The 24,056-nt window shown below is 45.8% G+C and overlaps 2 protein-coding genes across 3 annotated transcripts in view; both read right to left on the minus strand.

Annotated features, from left to right (window-relative positions):
• USP3 (ubiquitin specific peptidase 3) overlaps positions 1 to 265 on the minus strand; it is a 57,857-nt gene extending 57,592 nt beyond the window's left edge. The window contains exon 1 of one of the 2 annotated variants that reach the window (XM_084640722.1): positions 74 to 265. In XM_084640722.1, coding sequence (XP_084496848.1) covers positions 74 to 164 — 91 coding nt within the window. In that variant the 5' untranslated portion in view covers positions 165 to 265. The remainder of the gene's footprint in view (positions 1 to 73) is intronic. The other variant, XM_084640720.1, reaches the window with a different exon arrangement.
• A 4,035-nt stretch (positions 266 to 4,300) lies between these two features.
• The window catches only part of APH1B (aph-1 homolog B, gamma-secretase subunit), a 113,052-nt gene continuing 93,296 nt past the window's right edge, over positions 4,301 to 24,056 (minus strand). Inside the window, exons 5-9 of the mRNA XM_084640723.1 lie at positions 22,494 to 22,685; positions 15,217 to 15,384; positions 8,886 to 8,933; positions 5,777 to 5,855; positions 4,301 to 4,947 (exon numbers count right to left, since the gene is read on the minus strand). Of these exons, the coding sequence (XP_084496849.1) occupies positions 4,881 to 4,947; positions 5,777 to 5,855; positions 8,886 to 8,933; positions 15,217 to 15,384; positions 22,494 to 22,685 (554 nt within the window). The 3' untranslated portion in view covers positions 4,301 to 4,880. The remainder of the gene's footprint in view (positions 4,948 to 5,776; positions 5,856 to 8,885; positions 8,934 to 15,216; positions 15,385 to 22,493; positions 22,686 to 24,056) is intronic.

Raw genomic sequence — 24,056 nt, forward strand, 5'->3', positions numbered from 1 at the left:
GGTCGGGCCGGCGGGCGCCGCCTAGGCCGCGGGGTCTGGGGCCTGCCGTGCGGGCCGCGCCGGGGACACTCACCGCTGCAGCACCAGGAGGAGGGCGAGCCCTGCGGGAACCGGGCCGAGGCGGGCGCGATGCAGACGCTGGAGCCGAGGTGCGGGCACTCCATAGCACAGGCGGGCGGCTCCTCACAGCAACTGCGCCCCACTCACAACAGCCATCTTAGAGCCAGCGCCGCGATCCGCCCGCCAGGCCTTCCGCGCCGCCCTCCCGTCCGCGCGCCGCGATCCGCCCGCCGGGCCTTCCGCGCCGCCCTCCCGTCCGCCCTGCCACGATCCGCCCGCCGGGCCTTCCGCGCCGCCCTCCCGTCCGCGCGCCGCGATCCGCCCGCCGGGCCTCCCGCGCCGCCCTCCCGTCCGCCCTGCCGCGATCCGCCCGCCGGGCCTTCCGCGCCGCCCTCCCGTCCGCCCTGCCGCGATCCGCCCGCCGGGCCTTCCGCGCCGCCCTCCCGTCCGCGCGCCGCGATCCGCCCGCCGGGCCTCCCGCGCCGCCCTCCCGTCCGCCCTGCCGCGATCCGCCCGCCGGGCCTCCCGCGCCGCCCTCCCGTCCGCCCTGCCGCGATCCGCCCGCCGGGCCTTCCGCGCCGCCCTCCCGTCCGCCCTGCCGCGATCCGCCCGCCGGGCCTTCCGCGCCGCCCTCCCGTCCGCCCTGCCGCGATCCGCCCGCCGGGCCTTCCGCGCCGCCCTCCCGTCCGCCCTGCCGCGATCCGCCCGCCGGGCCTTCCGCGCCGCCCTCCCGTCCGCGCGCCGCGATCCGCCCGCCGGGCCTTCCGCGCCGCTCTCCCGTCCGGACAGGCTTTGGGGAGGGGCTTCTTCCAAGCTCCGCCCAGATTCTTTTAACAGTGGGGGACAGCTGCCCACACGGGGGCGGCGGGGGGGGAGTAGGGTTGCAAGGTGTCCGTTCTCCACTAGAAAGTCCAGTCGAAAAGGGAACCTGGCAGCATCCGGTCAGCTCTAATGACCGGACACTAAAAGCCTGGGTGCTGTGGGCGGAGGGAAGTGGCAGCCCGTTGCCCGGCCCTGAAGCGGCGGCTCCGGCAGCAGCAGGGGCCACGGGCAGCCCCTTTGAGGAGCTGGGTTCGCAAGCCTGCAGAAGAGGACAGAGTGCAGGAGCCCCGGCAAGCAGCGCAAGGGGCTCTCAGCGGGCGTGGACTGTGTCCCAGGAGGGAAGAATCACGAGCTGCCCTGCCCTGCCCTGCCAGTCAGCACTTCCCCGGCCACCCTCTCAGGCACACCTGGCTCACCGCTGTGGGAGGTGTGAGCCAAGCCATGGTTTCAGAGGTGCTGGTACAGGCTCTGGTGTGTATCAGCTGTTCCCCGGCCTGGCTTGTCATAGAGTCATCATCATGGTTTAGGGCCAGAAGGGCCCATCAGATCATCTAGTCTGACCTCTATATCACAAGCCACTAAGCCCAGGAGCACCTGCACATTAAACCCAACAACCAAAATTAGTCCAAAATATTACAGCCCACTATTATGTGCCACAGGCAGAGAGTAGGTGGGACCGAGGTACCCCCATGCCCAAGGACAGTACAATGGCAGGGAAACAAGTAAAAGAGGGAGACCTAGATATTCTCAGCAAGTGTACTGCATGCCCATGCTGCAGAGGAAGATGAAAAATCCTCAAGGACTCTGCCAATCTGCGCTGGGGGGAAATTCCTTCTCAACCCAACATAGAATCATAGGACTATAAGGGACCTTGAGAGGTCATCTAGTCCAGTTCCCTGCACTCATGGCAAGACTAAGTATTATCTGGACCAGTGGTGGGCAAGGCTGCATGCGGCCCACCAGGGTAATCTGATTGCAGGCCGCAAGACATTTTGCTGACACTGACCATCCGCAGGCCTGGCTCCCCTCAGCTCCCTGTGGCAGCGGTTCGCTGTTCCCGGCCAATGAGAGTGGCAGGCCACAGGGACATGCTGGCCACCGCTTTCCACAGTGCCCATTGGCCGGGAACGGCGAAACGCAGCCACTGGGAGCTGTGGGGGGCTATGCCTGCGGAGGGTCAACATCAGCAAAATGTCTTGCAGCCCACAATCAGATTACCCTGATGGGCCGCATGTTGCCCACCACTGATCTAGACCATTCCTGACAGGTGTTTGTCTAACCTGCTCTTAAAAGTCTCCAATAATGGAGATTCCACAACCTCCCTAGGCAATTTATTTCAATGCTTAACAATCCTGACAGGAAGTTTTTCCTAATGTCCAATCTAAAATTCCCTTGCTGCAATTTAACTCCATTGTCCTATCCTCAGAGGTTAAGAAAAAAAAAATGTCTCCCTCCTCCTTGTAACAACATATGGCAATCAGTTAGACCCTAATCATGTGAGCAAGAACCAGCCAGCCAAGCACCTGAAAGAGAGCATGCTCTGTACCACCTGAGCCCTGGCTCACCCCACCCACCTCTGTAGTGGCCATCCAAAATGATGAAGCATGAGCTTTAGAAACATGAAACAAACCAGAAGCGAGTCCAAGGACTGTTGAGCTTTTTCCTCTACCATCACAAGCAACCCATCATACAACTGGACTCAGAAATTTGTCTAGCTCTCTGTTTCTTCCAACATAGGTAAATTGTAGTATTGACAGTCCTGAATATAGAACACAGCTCTTGTTTTGCAGGTGTAATTAGTGCTATATATTAACAACATAGGTCACTTTTTTAGATCAATGGGAGAAAGGAAGTAGATGCCTTGGCATAAAGACCTTCACTTGGTTATATGGTAGGGAGCTGTCACTGTCTCCTTGCATGCAGAGGGACGTAGCTGTCAAATGACTGATATACAGGAGCCTAGGAGATGGAGTTCAGCCAGTATCAAGCTGAGGAGACCTCATGGTGAAATAGGTTGTTGTACAGTATCCAGCCCTAACAGATTTCAGCTGGATACAATACAATGGTGGAGGGTGTGACTGCTGATGGGACCAGGGAAGCTTTAAGGGAAGGGATGAGGCACATCAGAGTATGAAAAGAAAGAAGTAAATAAGAATACAATTTTTTTTAATCAAAATTGTATTTTTTAACTTGATCTCATTCTCTGAAATGGCTGAACTCTTTTTGTTGAAGCTTTCCAAAAAATTCAGCCTGAAAATGTTCAGCCCAAATGGTTAGAGTTTGGCAAAGTTATAAGCCACTAAAAACAGGGTCTTATAAGGGACAGTATTGGGTAACCTTAACTACCAAATTAACCTGAAGTAGTAGGCCCCGTCCAGTATTAGGTGGTATCATCTTGGTCTCTAAGGTCCACGTGCACTCAGCCCCCATGCATTTACTATAGCTCTGGACATTTAAAAGGAAGCGTGAAGCAGACTAAATGAAATTTGTATGTGGTGAGACAGAAGTTATTCAAACCATCTCTTATTTATGATGGTACAGCCCATGGTGCTTGCTTACTCTAAGAACTATTCACAGGAGTATGTCTTGTGAATAGTTTTCTATTTTAGAAAAAGTGCAGTGTGTTAATTTACATTAGAGATAAGAAGGTGATGCTTCGTCTGTACCTTCTGGGGCCTGTTCTCTTGCTGCAAATATATTTACCTTACACTTTGAAGAAAAACAGTTACTTGACTTAGAATTTGGCTTCTTTAAATAAACTTCCTGCTTCTGTAACATAAAGGTCACAATTAAGTGATAAGAAATAGTGCAGGTAGGCAGACAACATAGAAGCCCATGTTTTAATGATTCAGCAATCTGACAGCTTATATTATATCAATACAAGTGTACTACAGAAAAAAACCCAGTAGACTTTCTACAGCAGTGGTTCCCAAACTTGTTCCGCCGCTTGTGAAAGCCCCTGGCAGGCCGGGCTGGTTTGTTTACCTGCTGCATCCGCAGGTTCGGCCGATCGCAGCTCCCAGTGGCCGCAGTTCGCTGCTCCAGGCCAATGGGAGCTCCTGGAAGCTGCACGGGCTGAAGGACATACTGGCCGCCGCTTCCAGCAGCTCCCGTTGGCCTGGAGCAGCGAACCGCGGCCACTGGGAGCTGCGATCGGCCCAACCCGCGGACGTGGCAGGTGAACAAACCAGCCTGGCCCGCCAGGGGCTTTCCCTGCATAAGCGGCGGAACAAGTTTGGGAACCACTGTTCTACAGTAACATGCAACGCTGAGCATGGTAATAATGGGGGCAGTAAAGAGCAGAAGATTGCCTGTTGCATTCCAGTACTTCTGAGCCTTGCATTCCTTTGCTCTCTCTCTCATTTTTTGGCTGCATTCTGCATTGCACATGGACAATTGGCACAGGTACAGCAGGTGATTTAAGTGTTACAGCACCATTTAATAATGCAGATGATTTTGGAACTAACATCTCAGTAAAGATTCTCTGAGGAGGAGTTTGAAAAGCATCTAATACAATGCACTACTGAGCCACAAGAAGTCTTGGGAGAACATTGTCTTGCTGTCCCACACAAGTAACTCTAATTAACATTAATGGAAATTCTGCATGTGCATGAAGGGGGGAGAACAGACTCACTAAATGCACATATGGTCCAGTTGCCCACAACATCATAAACAATTTAGACTAAGCTTAGTGGAGTTATTCTTCATTTCCAGCTGTGTAGCTAAAAGCAGGATTTAGTTCAGAGATACAGTATTTTGAGTTAAGTTACCACTAGTGCATCCTGACACTAAGCTATGGAGTTTCATACACATGTCCCTCAAATGGGATAAGAACTCTCCCATACACTGGACCGGATGAATAGGATGTACAAATCCCAGTATGCATTTTATAGGTTCTTTAGAAAGTATAAACAATATTTCATATTACAAAACCATATGATACAAATCAAGGAATTCACTGCATTAATCCAAGGAAATAAGAAGGCTTTTCTTTCTGGTTAGTACATTTCTGCATTAGCCGGGGGGTTATTTTGCTTCTTTTCTTTGGTTGAATATTTCTTCACTCTGGACAATTAAGAGAGAGAGAGATTAAATTAGCACAACAGTTCCATTGTAGGTGCGTTCTCTTTTCCAAAAAATGCATATGTTTAACACTGTCCCCTATTTGTCACATTGTTTTATACAAGCCAACAGAAACCTTTACTGGGCCTATCCAGCTCCCCTTGAAATCAAGATGGGTTGTCATTAACTTTGGCCTGCTCCACCTCCTATAACAAGTATGTGAGGCTAAGAATGTTATGCCAGTAGCACACTCAGGAGTCAGTTAATGGAGATGTTTACAGGTAAAATAAATACAATGGGGATGAATGTGGGCTAAAGATATAAAGCTGCTGCAAAACTCTTGTTTTTCCAGCTTCTTCTATATTTTATTTCGAAGCACCAAAACAAAGTAAATTAAGTCTGATTTATTTTAAAAAAGCAAGCATGAATGTGGATCTTCGTACGAATCAAAACAGCTTTGCTTGAACTCTAGCAATTTATTAGTTCCAATTTTCCTTGTTTCAACTGGTTTGCTTCACAAGTAGAAACATAGGAGCAAGAAATACCACCTCAGGTCTACCCATTCCCATAGACTGTGTAGCCTAATGAATTAAAGACAGATCCTCAATGACACTTAGCCTGCTAAGTTCCACTGAAATTCATTTTATAATACATGTGCAAGTCTCCCTGAGTGTGGAAACAGAGATTGAGCTTGAGCCACGACCCACCTCCAAAGTGAAGGTGAGTTTTTGGTTAGCTTTTATCCCATTGGAGAAAAATCACTGGATTTACAATATCTCATACAATAGCCAGAGTCCCAAACACCTGTATGGAATGGAATGCATAGTCTTACATTTTCCGAAGGAAAATGGCGAGTGCAGATACCAAGATAACTGCTGTAGTACATCCCACAGTGATTCCAAGCACCAAGCCTGCAGGAAAATCAGTGGATGGTTAACTGGAGAGAATAGGTGTCTTGTGTCTTTACATTTCATTTCACCGATGACAGAGACAGAACAGAAGACTGAATGTCTGAGAAAGCAACCGGACTGTGTTGGTTCCCACTGCCGCTTGTGCACCAGTAGCTTCAGGGCACAGCTGGCACCAGTGCCACTGCTCCACAAATGACTTTGTCTTGTCTTACTTCTGCTGATGACAGACGTGGCCCTTCTATATCTGATTCCTCCAGGATATTGGATACACCTTCTTTGGTACCCTATTGCACATCAGGTGCCCTGTCTCGCAGTAGCTGAACAGTACAAGAACGGTCACCTATCAATATACCCCATGGAAAGGCCGTCAGAGCTGAGCTGTAAGCCCAGAAATTTTGACTTGTGCTAGAATGGGCAGCCATGGTATTAACAGGCAGCAGCAACAAGGAAGATATTCATGTTCTCGAACCTAAGGATGGGATTGGTCCCCTCCATTGCCCTGGTAAAGGGGAACACCACCACCACAGCATGCTTCCCTCCCTCTGAGAGCCCATCAGCCAGGACAGAACATGGAGCTGGGGCTCAGTGAGAGGGAGCGTGTCAGGGTTCCTTCCCCACTCTGAACTCTAGGGTACAGATGTGGGGACCCGCATGAAAGACCCCCTAAGCTTATTCTTACCAGCTTAGGTTAAAAACTTCCCCAAGGTACAAACTTTGCCTTGTCCTTGAACAGTATGCTGCCACCACCAAGCGTTTTAAGCAAAGAACAGGGAAAGAGCCCACTTGGAGACGTCTTCCCCCAAAATATCCCCAATATTCAGATTCAAAACACAGAGGATCCCCCTCTGGGCAAAACCTTAAAGTTACAGAAAACAGGAATAAACCTCCCTCTTGACACAGGGAAAATTTACATAAAACAAAAGAAACTAATCTGCCTTGCCTGGCTTACATATACTGGTTGCAATATTGGAGATTTGGATTAGGATGGGTTGGAGAAGATGGATTTCTGTCTGGCCTCTCTCAGTCCCAAGAGAGAACAAACACGTAAACGAAGAGCACAAAACAAAAGCCTTCCTCTCCCCCCCCCCCCAATATTTGAAAGTATCTGGTCTCCTTATTGGTCCTTTGAGTCAGGCGCCAGCCAGGTTAGTTGAGCTTCTTAACCCTTTACAGGTAACAAGATTTGCCTCTGGCCAGGAGGGATTTTATAGCACTGTATACGGAAAGGTGGTTACCCTTCCCTTTATATTTATGACAGAGCATAGCCAGGGAGCAGCCATGGACTGCAGCATGTTCTCCTCAGGACCTGGTGTGTTTCTGATAGAGTAATAGATTGAATAGGGTGGCAGATGAGAAAGGGAGTTACTACTGCTGGAGATGGGTCTAGCATGCAGCTTGTAGCGGGGAAAGGGGAGAGAATGGCCCATGGCAGCAAAGATCTTATGGAAGCCATGTGGCCCTGGTGTAGACCGGACCTTAGAAAGTAGGCCAGAAAGAAAGAACATCCCCTGGAATGTACAGGGGGCATATAGGAGGGATGCTCCACTTTTCCCACAGATCCTCAGATTCCATGAGATTTGCAGACTTCCCTCTCCCCACTCCATGAGGCTGCGAATCCCTCCACTCAGAAGGAGAATGTGGTTCTGCCTTTTCCCCCACCAAGGTTTGACTTTAAGATGGGAACATCAGAGCATCGAGTATTATCCAACAAGAGGCAAATCCTCCCCCTGACTCCACAGCTGTGAAGATGCCCATAGCACTGGAAGCAATGGGGTGGGATACCAGAGGGATGCGTGGGGAGTATGATCACCCTGCAGAGCACAGCAGTTCTGCAAAGGGGCCCTGCCTGGTAGTGGACCAGTCAGCAAGGGTGAGGATCAACCAGGGAGCAGGTTGTCTGTGCGGGACACAGCAGCCTGGGTGAGAGGATTCCTCCCTTTTGGGGGCTGAGCAGAGGGCTTACCCCTAAGCATATCAGATTAAATATCCTGCACCCCTGAAATAGTGCTTCTCTTTGGATTTCTCTGCAACCCCTCAACTCCCTTGAGAATGGTGCCCCTATCTCAGCTCCCCAAGACCTCAGCTCTGGATCCCAGCATGATTCTCTTGGTTCTGCATATTCCCATGAGCGCATACAGCAGTTCAGCATCAAACAGTATACGAAGCAGAAAGTTGGAAGGATCAGAACAGACTAAACAAAAGATCTGCATTAGCATATCCCAAAGCCCAGTGGTCAGGACACTCACCTGAAGGTGGCAGATCCCCATTCAAATCCAGTTTCCCATTCAGGCAGAGGCGGACTTAAACTGACGGTCTCCCACACCCTGGATGAGTACCCTAACTAGGCTAAAGTTTATAAGGGAGCTCCTCCTTCCCCACCCCCTGCCCACAGGCCATTTTGTTTTAGCTCTGCAAGCCACTTAAGAGGTTGACTGTCTAACTTCCCCCAGTTAGTTGACCACCACCAGAGCTAGCCTACAGTCTGGTCTTGGCACCTATCTCTGAGAAGAACGGGGCTTAACACACACCCTTCTGGTCAGCATCTCCCATTGGGTACCTTAGGCGGCTCCCACTCTAGCATGCTGGCTTTGTGGATCACTCTCAGGTGCCTAGCTCTTTCCATTCACTGAGGCGCCTAACTTAGGCTTTGTGGATTGCAATGTTGTTTCTCTGATTTTCTAGGTGCCCTGATACTCAGCGTTCCAATGCCTACGTCCCTTCCTGGATCTGAGCCAAACCAACCAGGCAAATGGGTCAATTGTTTTTAAATGGCCTTTGTTAATTTAGTGGGATGATATTTATGATTAAGATTTATAAATTTTAACCTGCATCTGTCCCTTCAATGTAATGTACTTTCAATTAAGTTGCTCCTCTGGCACAGTGGGAAAGTAATAGGTGACCATTAGAGCTTACTAAAATGATTGGGCACCATTGCAATTCATTACTTTTAGAATAAAGTAATCCAAGTAATAACTGCTTCAGAGAGCATTGACTGGTGAATTACTATTAAATAAAAAGGTGTCATCTTACCTACATCAGGCCCTTCATCTTCCTGTCCTGTTTGTTCACACGCAGGAGCTAAAAGCACATACATTACCACACATTGGTCTTCGGTATTATGATAATGAATTCAGTGTTATTTTTAGCTTCCTGTTTCATTGCATACCCAATTCAGTAAAGCACTTAACTACACATGCTTAACTTTACTCATTTGCTTATGTACTTTCCTGAATTGTGGTGTTTATGAATAAAACAGAAAAGCTAAAGAAGTTTCTTCATTAGCTCGAATGCAGCCAGACTGATAGCTTGTAGAGCAGCCTCTAGCGGTCAAGTTACAAATGCTTGAGCAAGTTTGATTCCATCCAGCAGAGAGCAGTGGTGCACACACAAGTTATCAAATACATGAAATTGCAAAAGGGCAATTTTAATGTCACACAATGGGTATGCTTGTAATGCAATCTCTTTTTCTATTGAAAAATATCCACTTTGAGTGTTTGGAAGAGGGAAGTGTTACAAGTCACTTGCCAATGGAGGAATAAAATGTGGATTTCTGGGGAGAATCTGACTAGGAAGGTTAGCTGTACAGGATCTCTGGAATGCTGATGACAAGGAATTCAGATTAAAATCATCCTTTATGTTTTATACAAATAATATACATGAAACTTCTGTATATATATCATCTGATTGAGAGCTGGATCCTACCATCCTAATTCAGACTGTAAGGTAACAATTTGAAAGCAACAGTCTAATTAAAATTATGGCTAAAGAAATCCTATGGGAACTATGCACAGGCTGCATGTCTTTTTAGAATGTGGCCCTAAGAATCAGTGCTATAGCATAAAAACCATCTGCTGAGCATAGCAGAACACAACTCGTATCATAGTTAAAGACCTATGCATAATGTTCTGCTACAGAATATGTGCAGACAGCTACCATGGACTTCAACAGGAGCCATCCATGAATATTTGAGGCCAGAATTTGGCCATAACTTGGTAGCACTCTGCATACTCAGAGTATTTATACTAAAAGAAGTAAAATACACAAAGGTCAGCTTCATGATTGTTTATGTCAGTTGTGTTTTTCAGAAATAAGAGAGAGAGAGAGACAGACAGACACTAAGTCTGTGAAAAGCACAGGCAACTTTGGCAATAAAAAGGATATGGGGGATAAGCAGCAGCCACACCGATAAGTCACCTTTTGTCACTAGTATTATTTATTGCTTAGGCAGTTCTGAGAATGGCCACCTGAGGTCAGTCAAAGTGTTGGCTCTCTAATACTTACATACAGAACAAATATTAGAAAGACCTTAGGGTACGTCTACAGTACGAAATTATTTTGAAATTATTCTATTCGAATTTTCGGAAACTATTTTATACATTCAGTCTTCTGTGTCCCCACTAAAGCGCGGAATTTGGTGGATTGCATCCACAGTACCACGGCTAGCATCGAATGTCAGAGCAGTGCACTGTGGGTAGCTTTCCCACAGTCCCCGCCGCCCATTGGAATTCTGGGTTAAGCTCCCAGTGCATGATGGGGCAAAAACATTCTCTTGGGTGTTTCTCGGTGTGTGTCGTCAGAAAGCTACGGCAGACAATCGTTTCGCACCTTTTTGGCATGCAGACGCCATGCTGCTTTCAGCAGACGGTGCACCGCTGCTCTCCTGCTACTATGAATCCACCTCTCCAACTCAGCTCTTCCCAGCCATCGTGAACCGAGCAGCACAGCTTCTGCCACCAACTCTGCTCTCCCACTATTGCCATGCTTCCGAGCTTCTCCATGTTGTCTGTCCTGGGCTCCCACCTCCATGAAAGCCACAGAAGACAACCATTTTCAGCTGTTGTTCGGCTACAGTGAACCGAACAGCACAGCTTCCGCCGCCAACTCTGCTCTCCCGCTATTGCCACGCTTCCGAGCTTCTCCATGTTGTCTGTCCTGGGCTCCCACCTCCATGAAAGCCACAGAAGACACCATTTTCAGCCTTTGTTCGGCTACAACAAACAAAGTACAGCTTCCGCTGCCACTCGGCTCTCCTATGTTTCGCACCCTTTTTCCAGGATTACCCATTCAGCCGCCATAGCCAAGGAGCCCAATCAGATCTCCACTGCAGTTTTGACCATTGTAAATACCTCGCGCATTATCCAACAGTATGTGCAGTACCTGCAAAACTGGGCGAGGAAGCGACAACAGTGCAATTACTATACTGATGAGGACATGGACACAGAGAGCACGGCATGTGGCGATTGGGAGATCATGGTGCTGTTGGGCCAGGTTCATGCCGTGGAACGCCGATTCTGGGCCCGGGAAACAAGCACAGACTGGTGGGACCACATAGTGTTGCAGGTATGGGATGATTCCCAGTGGCTGAGAAACTTTCGTATGCGTAAGGCCACTTTCATGGAACTTTGTGACTTCTGTCCCCTGCCCTGAAGCGCAAAGACACCAAAATGAGAGTAACCCTCACAGTTGAGAAGCGAGTGGCCATAGCCCTGTGGAACCTTGCAAAGCCCGACAGCTACCGGTCAGTCGGGAATCAGTTTGGAGTGGGGAAATCTACTGTGGGGGCTGCTGTGCTGCAAGTAGCCAATGCAATCATTGACCAGCTGCTGTCCAGGGTAGTGACTTTGGGAAATGTGCAGACCATTGTGGATGGCTTTAATGCGCTGGGGTTCCCTAACTGCGGTGGGGCGATAGACAGAATGCATATCCCTATCTTGGCCCCGGAACACTGGGGCGGCCAGTACATAAACCGCAAGGGGTACTTTTCCATGGTGCTGCAAGCACTGGTGGACGTTTCACCAACATCAACGTGGGATGGCCGGGAAAGGTGCATGATGCTTGCAACTTCAGGAACTCTGGTCTGTTTGAACAGCTGCAGGAAGGAACTTACTTCCCAGACCAGAAAATTACTGTTAGGGATGTTGAAATGCCTATAGTTATCCTCGAGGACCCAGCCTACCCCTTAATGCCATGGCTCATGAAGCGTACACAGGCAGCCTGGACAGTAGTAAGGAGCAGTTCAGCTATAGGCTAAGCAAGTGCAGAACGGTGGTAGAATGAGCGTTTGGACGTTTGAAAGCGCGCCGGCGCAGTTTACTGACTCAGTTAGATCTCAGCACAACCAATATTCCAATTGTAATTGCTGCTTGTTGTGTGCTCCACAATATCTGTGAGAGTAAGGGGGAGACATTTATGGCGGGGTGGGAGGTTGAGGCAACTCGCCTGGTAGCCATTTTCTCACAGCCAGACAACAGGGCAATTAGAGAGCGCAGCAGGGCGTGCTGCACATCAGAGAAGCTTTGAAAGCCAGTTTCATGACTGGCCAGGGTACGGTGTGAGAGTTGTGTTTGTTTCTCTTAAAGTTACCCGCCTCCTATATATATATGAAAGGAAATAAAGTCACAATTGTTTAAAAACCGTTCTTTATTATTTGTTGCACAAAACATTGAGAGAAATCAGAAGCTAGACTGGGGAGGGGCGGGTATTGGGTTAGGGGGGTGGAGGAGAAGGGAAGAACAAGTCCAGAAACCAAATCAAAATTTAGGATATGCCAGCTTTCTGCTGCTTGTGCAATCCTCTGGGGTTGACTGTGCGGCTCCCCGTAGCCTCCCCTACCCCCCCACCCCGTGTTCTTGGGCGTCTGGGTGAGGAGGCTATGGAACTTGGGGAGGAGGGAGGGCGGTTATTCAGGGGCTGCAGCAGCAGTCTGTGGTCTTGCTGCCTTTCCCACATTAGATCCACCATACAGCGGAGCATGTCAGTTTGCTCCCCCATGAGCTTGACCATACCATCCTGCCTGCTCTCATTGCGCACGTCCCTCCTCTCTTCTTATTCATGTAACGCTTTACGCGACTCCACAATTGTTTGCCTCCACGCATTCAGCTGGGCCCTATCAGTGCAGAAGGACTGCATGAGCTCGGCAAACATGTTGTCCCGAGTTCGTTTTTTCCTCCTTCAAACCTGGACCAGCCTCTGGGACAGAGTAGATAGGGGCCGCATTGAAACATTTGCGCCTGCTGCAGGAGAAAAAGGAGGGTAGTATTTTAAAAGATATTTTAGAGAACAAGTATTTTAGAGAACAAAGGGGACCCTGTTTCTCAGTAAAACAGGCAATTCATAGTACATAGCACATGTTCTTTCTGTACAAGGTCTCATTTTGCCTCTTATACTGAAGTGCCTGCCACTTTGGTGTGAGTAAGCCATCACATGCGGCCAGGCAACAGAATTCAGCTTGCAGGCAGCCTGCGGGCTCTCTGGGATGATTGCTTCACACAACACGCCCCCCCCCCCCCACACACACACCGATGAGGCTCTGAGCAGGGATGAGCCCTTTAAACTAAACGCGAACAGCCCAGCGTGGCTCCGATGAGGCTCTGAGCAAGGATGAGCCCTTTAAACTAAATGTGAATAGCCCAGCATGGCTGGGTTTCCTCCCCACCACGTGGCTCCGATCAAGCTTTCACTCACCAGAAGTGCCTTCTCCAGGGTCATGGTCCAGGAGCATGCTTTGGGAGTAGGGGGAGGCTATTGGCTCCAGCATTAAGAATAGTTCCTGGCTACGGAGGAAAACAGATTCCCCACTTGGCACCTGTGCACTGTCCTCCTCCTCCTCCTCCTCCTCTTCGTCCTCCAAAAACTCATCCTCCTCACTCCGTGCTACTCCTCCCTTGCAGGTGTCCATGGACAGTGGTGGGGTAGTGGTGTCGTCACCCCACATAATTGCATGCAGCTCATGGTAAAAGCGGCATATATGGGGCTGTGACCCAGAGTGCCCATTCACCTTCCTGGCTTTTTGGTACGCTTGCCTGAGCTCCTTGATTTTTGTATGACACTGTTCTGTGACCCTGGAGACTTTAACATACATATTTGCATTCCTTTTTTTGGAACGTAGTTCTGCCATAACAGATTTGTCTTTCCAACATGCAATGAGATCCAGTACCTCCTGTTTGGACCACGCTGGAGCTCATCTGCGAATCCAGGACTGTGTGGTCTCTTGAGATGGTAGGCTCTGCATAGTTGCCTATGATGGTGGACTCTGCAGATGGTCACCTGTGCTGATGGTGACCAAACAGGAAATTCAAAAGTTCCCGGGGCTTTTACTGCCTACCTGGCTAGTGCATCGGAGTTCAGAGTGTTGTCTAGAGCGGTCACAAGGGAGCATTCTGGGATAGCTCCCAGAGGCCAATATCGTCGAATTGCGTCCACAGTACCTGTAACCCGGAACTGCGATCTCGATTTTAGCGCTACTCCACTTGCCGAGGTGGAGTACAGAAATCGGAGTGAAGAGCCCTTTAAATCGAAAAAACTGGTTTGGTCGTGTAGACGGAACCAGTTTTATTTGGCGGTAACTCAGCTAATTCCGAAATAACCGTGTACTGTAGACCAGGCCTTACGGTTGTAAAGTCAGGCACTCAAAAAAAGTTAATTCAGGCCCCCGTGCCCAAGCATTATAATACAGTTTTAATTAAATGATCTCATGCCATATTCCACAGGAGTCCTGCCTCATTCAGTGCACAGGATGAAAGTTACTCAATGAATCAAGATTGTGTACGGAATTGTGCTGTTGTCTGTTAAGACTATTGGCCTCGTTGCTATAGAAGTTGGAAGGCAGGGGACTGCAGCAAGAAAAAGGAGGGTCTCCTGGTTAAGGCAGTTGAATGCTGCCCTAGAGAAGTGGATTCTACTCCTGCCTCTGGCACAGATTTCTATGTGATACTGGGCAAGTCATGTAAACCAAGTTTTTATAGATGGCCACTAAGTGTGTTCTTTTTTAAAGATGCCCAACTTGAGATACCTGGGTCTGATTTGCAGAAGTGCCAAGCATCCACAGTTGCAGCTGAAGTCAATAGCAGCTGTTCTCTGAACATATAGTGATAAATATTCTGAAAAAATCAGGCTCTAGGCATCTCAAGCAGCATCCAAAATTAGAAGATACTTGACAATTTTGGCCTTCATCTCTCTGTGCCTCAGTTTCCCATCTGTACAATGGGGAGAATACCTTTCTACCTCACAGGGTCTGTGTGTGTTAAGGTAAGTTTATTGATATTTGTGAAGCATTCAGATATGACAGAGAATAGTATAATTAAAAAAACATGATGAAATTAATTCTTTGCCTCAGGTCACCATCCCATGCTGCACTGACTCAACACCTGGCTTGGACAATTTCAACTAAACACTTAAAGTTTGTCCAAGTTATCAGTACCTGGAAATGGGGTTTTATAATGGAACATATTAGGCAACCTTAGCTATTGGCAGTGCTACCAGCTCTGCCTACAGCAAGTCACATCTAATCAGGACAGTGGGTAATGGACCTTTCAATGCCCACATCTCTATGTGAAAGTACCATAGAGTGCACTGTACATACCCTGAGCACACTTCTGGCAACATGTTGTCTCATTAACAAATCTATTTCCATTTCCTGCACAACCTCCATAAATGAAAGTCCTACACTTCTTCAGCGCATGATCAAAATACCACAACAAGTAGGTTCCTTTACAATGTCCAAGATCCTTCTCCAAGAGGCAAACACGGTCTGTATGAAGAACAAAAGGTTAAAATCAGAACATTGGAGATGAAGCAACTCGTTGAATCAGCCTAATCTGTTTTCTTTTGTTCTGATCTGCTTAGCACCATATAGTAATTTAAAATACAGGATTTCATCCACAAAACCGCTGAATTCAAAGTGATATGATCAGTTTCTACTAACTACTGACCAGCGTATACAGTAATAAAGCCCCTCAACTACAATGCATTCCTCAGCCAATCTCATCCCCAAACTGCATAGAGGGGCTCTGCAGTGTTTCTCTGGAAGATTATCAAGTCTAGGCTCTGGCGGACTGGTTTGTTATCAATAAGATAGCCAGGGTTACCTATCATAGATATACTAAAAGGATAGATATACAACAGATTTGATTAGCTTAATGGCAGGTGTATAATGGGCCAAAGTCTACTCAGTTACACCCATTAGTTCAATGAGGTTGCACAGGTAACCAAGGGCCTAACTTAGTCCTGTGTGTTAGTAGGAATCAATTCCTCTATGACATGTGGTGTGGGACTTGAAAGTCTCATTTACTGGTCCAGACCTCTTACACTTACACAGCAGTGTAGAGTAGTAACTAGGACAATAACCTAGGACCCAAGAGATCTGGGTTCTGTTTCTTGACTCTGCCACTGATCAGGTGTGACCGTGGGCAAATCACTTCACTGGGGAGTATTCTTGTTTTAAGATTTTAAGTTCTCTGGGGTATGGACTGTCTCATGTGTTTATATAGCAGGTCCCTGATCTCAGCTGAGACTTCTAGGTGAAATTATAATATATTACACTGCATATGATGGCTGGGGGAAGATATTTTCCTTTGGATCAAGCCAGCAGTGTTATATATTTTAGGAAAGAAAGGCTGAGAATGTTGAGTGACACATCGAGTTCAGGATGTCTATCCCTGGTTAAGAATCTAAGCCTAAGTCACTTAAAGAGTATTACATGTGATTTCTTGGTGATATCACCAACAAATTCTTTATAACATCTCTTTTTAATTATAACGTTATAAGTCACAACCCCTATTCAAGAAGAGGAAATGCTTTCAGTAAAAAACTGCTTGTATGATCATGTTCTTATTTTTGTAAATGTAAATGCTAATTTTAAAGCTACCAATCCAAGGCTTTTGGCCACCTAATACATCACTAATACAATGAAATCCCATCAGCTTTACAGTAATCATTCAGCAACTCAGCCAGCCAGTCACCTACAGGAGCTCCCTCTCTACCCTCCCCCCGTATTGTTGTAGAAGTACACACTCAGAGCCCTCTCCAGAAACCCCATCAAACAAATGCAGAGCACCCAGAGGGTCACCAAATTCAGGCCATTTTGGAACAATGAGGGAGTAAGCTTCAGAATCCTGGGACCCTCATAGAGCATGCACTGCCAACTACCCCCTCTTTTATTAAAAGGGGGATCCAGCTGACTGCAGTTGTTGCAGTATTCAGATTTAAGAACACACAAAGTAGAGAGACAATTGATGCTCTCTTGGATAGATTATTTCTACCCCAGTTCCCTATGTGTATTTCCAGGGGGCACCCTGACACAAAGTAAGGTAATTTCAAAGCCCAGAATTGATTCTCTTCATTCTCCCTCTTTATACTGTAGCTCTGAATGAAACCATCTGAATTTCCAATCCATGGCTTTAATGGTTTTCCTATAACACTCTGAGGTGGTCCCTTCCATTCCAAGTGACTTATTCTCAGTGGTGATGAAATTTTTTGCAGCATTACAATTGTAATAGCCTAATAAGGATTCCCACAGTTGTAGAATATGTGCATAGTCCTACAGTGAAAAAGGCTGTATTTACTCTCAACTCAAATTCAAATATGTTTTGAGATCTACAGAGCAATTGTGTTCCTGTAAATGTGATACAAGAAACAGATTGGAATTAAGGTAACCTGATCAAAATTGTTTATTCTGCTGACATGGTCTATGGCAGAGTTGGAATTATAGACCAGATCCTCAACTGGTATAACTGGTATAGTTCTACTTACTTCAATAGAGCTATACACTAATTTACACCAGCCGAGAATCTTGTTTTATTTGTTTATTTTAAACCACATTGAAAGATTGTTTTCCACTCCTTCATACTGGGGACTCAGGGTGACTAAAGGCACAATGTGATGATGTGCCACTCTTAGAAGAAACTTGACCTTTCCCATGATTTGTGTTTTGCCCAGAGTGACAGCTCTTTCCTGCCCTTGACAACACCTCAAAACTTTGAGACAACTGTCAAAACATACCTGATTCTGTCATTTCTGAGCATATCTGCAAAATACAATCCCTAGAATGGACATTTTTAAAGGCTACTTTGAGATCTTGGGTAACTGGTGATGTGAGCTCAGAGAATTGGAGGCAAACACATTCATTTTCACACTTCCACAGAACAGTGGTTTGAGCATTGGCCTGCTAAACCCAGGGTTGTGAGTTCAATCCTTGAGGGGGCCATTTAGGGATCTGGGGCAAAAATTGGTGATTGGTCCTGCTTTGAGCAGGGGGTTGGACTAGATGACCTCCTGAGGTCCCTTCCAACCCTGGGGGAAAAAACAAAACAACAACAACAACCTGGATAAGGAAATAATAATCTTTACTCTAGTACCTTCAGATAAGAAACTCTTCAGATCAACCATTTAATTGGCAGGACAGTGTCAAGAATTATAGTTATGAAGATGAGCAGTAGAAATTTGTCCCAAACTTGAGCCCTGAAGGAAGGCAGCTGAATTCAAAGGCACTGATCCCATATAGAGCACATTCTGGTAGCAGCAGTGCTTACAGCTGTAGTAGAAATTAGCAGCAGTGGAGCACTATATACAGCAGACAGAGAAGGAACTGCAATCTCTTTTCCAGCTGCAGAAAAATAGCATTGGGGGAAGAAATTAAATGCTAGACAGACCGTTACAAGATCTCCCAAAGGCCTTGCCTATCTGGGCCTGTATTCTAGATTTTACAGTAAAATGATCTCAAGGATTCCAGTGGAAGATTTTTTGAACAACTAAAGCATTTCCCTTTGCAGTCTTTGTAACCCAAACCTTGCTTTATGTTCTGTTATGCTTTAGCACAATGCTGCAGAGTATAAACAAAAGTGAAAGTGACTATACATTTCACTCAGTTTTCATAAAGAAAATAGAAAAGAGTACATGAAATAAGCAATCTCTGAATGCATCCAATGAAGTGAGCTGTAGCTCACGAAAGCTTATGCTCAAATAAATTGGTTAGTCTCTAAGGTGCCACAAGTACTCCTTTTCTTTTTGCGAATACAGATTAACACGCCTGCTACTCTGAAACTTTCCATTTTTAAAAAGTCTCCAGTTTTAATTACCTAAGATGTTATTCATAACAGGTAAGGAATTCTTTTAAACTGAAAGTTCTCCTACGTTTTGCAGTTTTACATACCAGTCTAATCAATTGTTAAACTGCCCATTTTCGTCTATGCAACAATGTGAGTGACATCGGGGTGAGATCCAACAATGTTATTTCCTTTAACTAGCTTTAGGGCTTGCTAACACTTACAGTAACTGCTTATGTAAATTTAATGTGACAGTCTCTTCAAACGCAATCTTACAAATTTCAGAGTAGCAGCCATGTTCGTCTGTATTCGCAAAAAGAAAAGGAGTATTTGTGCCACCTTAGAGACTAACCAATTTATCTGAGCATAAGCTTTCGTGAGCTACAGCTCACTTCATCAGATGCATCCAATGAAGTGAGCTGTAGCTCACGAAAGCTTATGCTCAAATAAATTGGTTAGTCTCTAAGGTGCCACAAGTACTCCTTTAATCTTGCAAATATAATCATAGTTGTGTACTCATGCTTCTAACACTATTAAGTGCTCAGGAGTATTTATTACATCCTTTCATTGGTCAAAACAGAACATTGTCTATCTAGCGCAATTAATTTCATTCCACTATGACTACAGCATTATGAACATGTTTGGCCTAAAGATTTTGGAGACGGCTAGTTAAGTTAGCTTGGGTGTATTAAACAAACAAATAAAAAAAGCCTGACTCATTTTACATGAAGTGCACTGGGGATACAGAGAAGGACTCCAAGTTCTCACAGATCTTCTGATGAAATGTAACCCAACACTGTCCATTAGACTGAAACATTTGGCACTCATGCTGTGTTGGAGTTAACCAAGTCAGTCAATCAGAGAACAAAACCACAGAGAAAATTTAAAGGAGCTCTTAACTAATTTAGGAGCCCAAGTCCCATTAACTTGGTTAGCTAACTAAGCCACATGGGGCAAAACACAAAGCACAGACTTTTGCGTTGAAAATACTGAATACTCAAACTGTTTTCAAGTTTTAGATTTTCCTCCCTCCATGAATAGCTTATGAACAACTTTAAGTGAAATAGATTTGAGCACGTCATAATCTATCTGCAAAATTCAACTAATAAATTATGTGTTACAATTATTTGCTTGTTGCTAGTTTACCCCAAAGCATTTAGAGGGGTAGAACTAGAAAGAATGGAATGAAAACAACAGAAGGGAAATTTAGGCTGAGTCTCAGGGGGGAAAAAAACAAGTGTCCTAATAGCAAAGATCTCGTATGCTATGGAAGAGACTTCCAGAGGAAGTGGTGGATGAAACCTTGTCCAACCTATTTATATAAGTCCCAAGCCAAACACAGAAAAAATCCTGACAGGAACCATCCTGCACTGGTAGTGAGATGGACTAATGGGTCTTTTCCAGCTCTAATTTCTGTTTGTACAGTACACAGCAGTAGAAGCATGGCAGCTGTTTCAGTGTCTGTAAATTGTAACTGTAGACAGACTGTATAATTTGCCCCCCTACATTAAACAAGTATGTTTGTAGCCAAAATATTCTGCATGATATTTCTCCTGCATTGTTTGTTGTAAGCCCCAAGACATCTGCCTCTGTGCTGCACATACTCAATTCTAGCTTTGTTTAAATAACTCTCCACTGTTCCCTGCATATATCTGATCCTAGTGCCACTTCGCTCTAGTGGATGTATCTGAACAAACAGGTTTGATGGCTCAGAACACTTTTGTCCTGGTCAGTTTCTATTCTAAAGCTCTGAGCAAGAATCTCTGGGCAAAATGCCTAACTGTTTGCAGGGCTAGCACAAGGCCTTCCTTAACTTAGGATGGGCTGAAATGACACTTGTGCTGCCTCATAATTGAATCATAGAATATCAGGGTTGGAAGGGACCTCAGGAGATCATCTAGTCCAACCCCCTGCTCAAAGCAGGACCAATCCCCAATTTTTGGCCCAGATCCCAAACGGCCCCCTCAAGGATTGAGCTCACAACCCTGGGTTTAGCAGGCCAGTGCTCAAACCACTGAGCTATCCCTCCCCCCTGGGATAGTTGAGGGGGAATCCTAATTCATACGCTCATGGACTTGTCCATGGGACAGGCAAATGGGAGTTTTCCTGGGACTTAGTCTTGCAACATTCCTAGTTCCTTCTCTTTTACCGCATGCAAAGTAATTTTTCAAGCTCAGTTGTTCCCAGTGTTCAGCTGCAATCTGAATACAAAAGGCAGAACTGGCTCAAACTCCCTTTCCCCCAGGCCTCTGCCTGTTTCTAGGACTAAAGTAGGCCTTTTGAAGGTTTGTTTCCAGGTTCCAGATGGAACTGGAAGAAGAAATGGCAAAAGACAGCCGGAGGAAGGGGCGGTTATTAGGATTTTTCACCTGCTCTGAAGTGGGAAACCATGGGAGTCTCCTGAGAAACTATGTTCTTCATTAGTTTCCCAAAGCAGTTCAGATAAGCACCAGCACTTTTGGTTGCTTATATACACAGCAAACCCAAACTCTGAACTGACTGACAATATCCAAATGAGAATAAATCAGCCACCAATTTACAGGGCCTCAAATAGAGACCTTCTGTGGAGTGCTGGTGAATGAGCCAACACCTCATATCCACAGCCCTTAACTTTGAGATGCAGAGAAGGACCCAAGTCATAGTTTGGATCTGGACTTGCTTTAGACACTAAAAATAATGTTCAAGACACCCAGATATAATTCTAGTACTTAAGGTGGTGAAATCTTGCCAGGAGGAGAGAATCAGGAAGTTATAGTATTTAATATGAACTGAATTTTTAATGTTATGAAATACTTTAAAGGCTGGAATTTTGCTACTAGCACCTTGAGGAATGTAGTGTTATCTCATAGGATGGAACTAAACTAAACTAAACGACTAGTTAAAAAAAAAACCCCAGAGTTATCGCCATCAAACATTTGACAGTTTATATAATAAGGTAGAAGAGCCAGAGAAGTGTTTCCTATTTCAGGGTTGGTAATATTCAGTTTGGCATCAGTTACATATCTAAGATCCAATATCTCATAATCCTGCAGAGCTAAATAGAGGAGTTTTTCTACAACTGTAAAGGGGAGATCCCCAAACTGTCCAATAGAACATAGAGCACTTGCTTCTAGCCAGCTCTGAGGTACCAGACTTCAAATCATGTCCAGGGAAACCATCTTTAGGAAGTTTTAACAGATTTTTAAATATGTACTGACTATAATTTCTCTCTTTCTGAGTCCTACACAGTTAGACTCAGGGTCAATACTGTGGGAATTTCAGTGGCCATCAGGGACCTCCTCCTCCAGCTGGCAGTAGTATATAAAGCACACGTCATCTTGTTTCAGGAAATACACACTACCATTAACACTCAATAATCAATCCCTGTCTTTGCTGTTGTGTCTCACCTCTATTACAGGCATATTGCCTGTGCCTAGGATGGCATCCTACATCAGGGAAGGCATTCCAGCAACTTCAGTCTCATCATCAGGTCCAAATGATATAATCAAATGTCAGGCTATAAAAGTGAAGGACCTGACCCTTATCAATGTCTAGAAACCTCCATCAACCAACTGGCCAACTCCTCTTCTCCCCACCTTCTCGAGACCTTCAGTCTACTGCGGCAATTTTAACTTACGCCGTTCCCACTGGGGATACGCTGATGACAATGTGGATGGAGTAAAGCTAGAGGAGTGGGTGTTGATGGTCAACCTGCAGCTTCTATATGATCCTAAGCAGCCACCACTTTCCATAGCAACAGATGGACTTTGCCTCTTCTACAATTAGAAGAAGCTATGCAGAGAATGGAAAAGTCAAAATAAAAGCCAGTCTGACTTACCATCATCTGGATAGATTACTTCAGCTAACGTAGAGCATGTCTTCATACACTGCCTGTCAGTGAAGAAGCGATTTCCATTCCCACCAGCACCTCTGTATGCAAACGGTTTACAGCGATCTGTGGTTTTATCATAGTAGAGTCGGATCCCAATCTTGTCTCCATGTAGACCTTCATCCATTGGCTCATTACATACTGCACCAGGAAACACCAAAATGGAAAGCATGTTACTCACAGATAAAGTCTACCTGGCAATATTTACAATGGCAAGAGGTGCTAGTTTATTCTGGTATAATTTCCCCATTTGGCCTGATAATGTTCTTATTGCTACACTGAAGTGCCATTTTAAGACTGCTGGCCCGGTGTTCTTGCTGAGAGCGACCTCATGGTAGAGCTCTTACCAATGTGTAGCCATTGCCCCAAAGGGTGTAGGGGGTGGCACGAGGAAGAATCTGCTGTGGAGAGGCTGCAACGCCATTCCAAAGGCTGCTTCGACCCCACAGCTGCACTGCCAACACATTCCCTTCCCTGAAGGAGTGAAGGCTAGAATATTTAGACTGTCTAAATCATTTTGCTTTGACATTTCTAATGATAAAAAATAAGCAGAATAACTTTTGTAAATGCATTTGGTAAAAAAGTTTTTTAAAAACCAGACATCATTCAAGCCTTCAGACAGGAAAAAAGGCACTAACTAAATTTCTCCTCTCCCCCCTTTTGGTGGTCACCTTTAGAGACGAAAAGCTATGCCAGTAGCTTCTTTCATGTTAGTTTTTAGAGCCAACCCTGTTAACAAACAGCCAAAAACCAAACAAGCTTTTTATATCTCACTCCAAAGCTAACAAAATACCAATTCACTGTTCTGGCTGGACCACAGCTTGCTTTGAATTTCTGCACCAGTGGAAACTGTTCTACAAGTCTGCAGTTGGGGTAACCTATTTTAACCATCCCGTATTGACTTAAAGCACAGGTTTCTCTGTTATCAATCTGAACCCAAAAGACTGAGCTGTGAGTAAACTTGGAGTTGGATAAGGGTTAATAGTTATCTGTCTGGTTCCATTTTAAAATATACCGTTAGCTCAGATGATTGGCAGCTGACACCAGTGAGTCACATCAGACAACTTAAAGATATTTTGGAAACAGCTGCAGAGTAGTTTGTTTGCAATCACAAGCAGACTGTTTAGTTTTTTGCTTTTGCTTTGCATTAGAGGAAGAGATGCATAGAAATAACGAGCAATATTTCCCTGTTCTTTTGGCTTTTTTATTTGAGCATATGATTATAGGACAACTATAGAGCACAAGACTTTGCACAGCAATGTAGACCCTCCAGGAGGAGCCAAGGTTATTTGGGGCCAGATTGTACCCATCCATTGCCTGGTAATGCTAGAGGGGAGGACACAAGGAGACTATATCTGCTCCCTCTAAGGCTATGTCTACACTACTGCGGTAAATTGACCTACTCTATGCAACTCCAGATACGTGAATAACGTAGCTGGAGTCGATGTACCTTAGGTCAAGTTACCATGGGGTCTACACCGCAGGGGGTCGATGGGAGAAAATCTCCCATCG

This window comes from Lepidochelys olivacea, assembly GCF_965140295.1.
Source record: "Lepidochelys olivacea isolate rLepOli2 genome assembly, chromosome: 10".
In the NCBI taxonomy this organism is placed as follows: domain Eukaryota; kingdom Metazoa; phylum Chordata; order Testudines; family Cheloniidae; genus Lepidochelys; species Lepidochelys olivacea.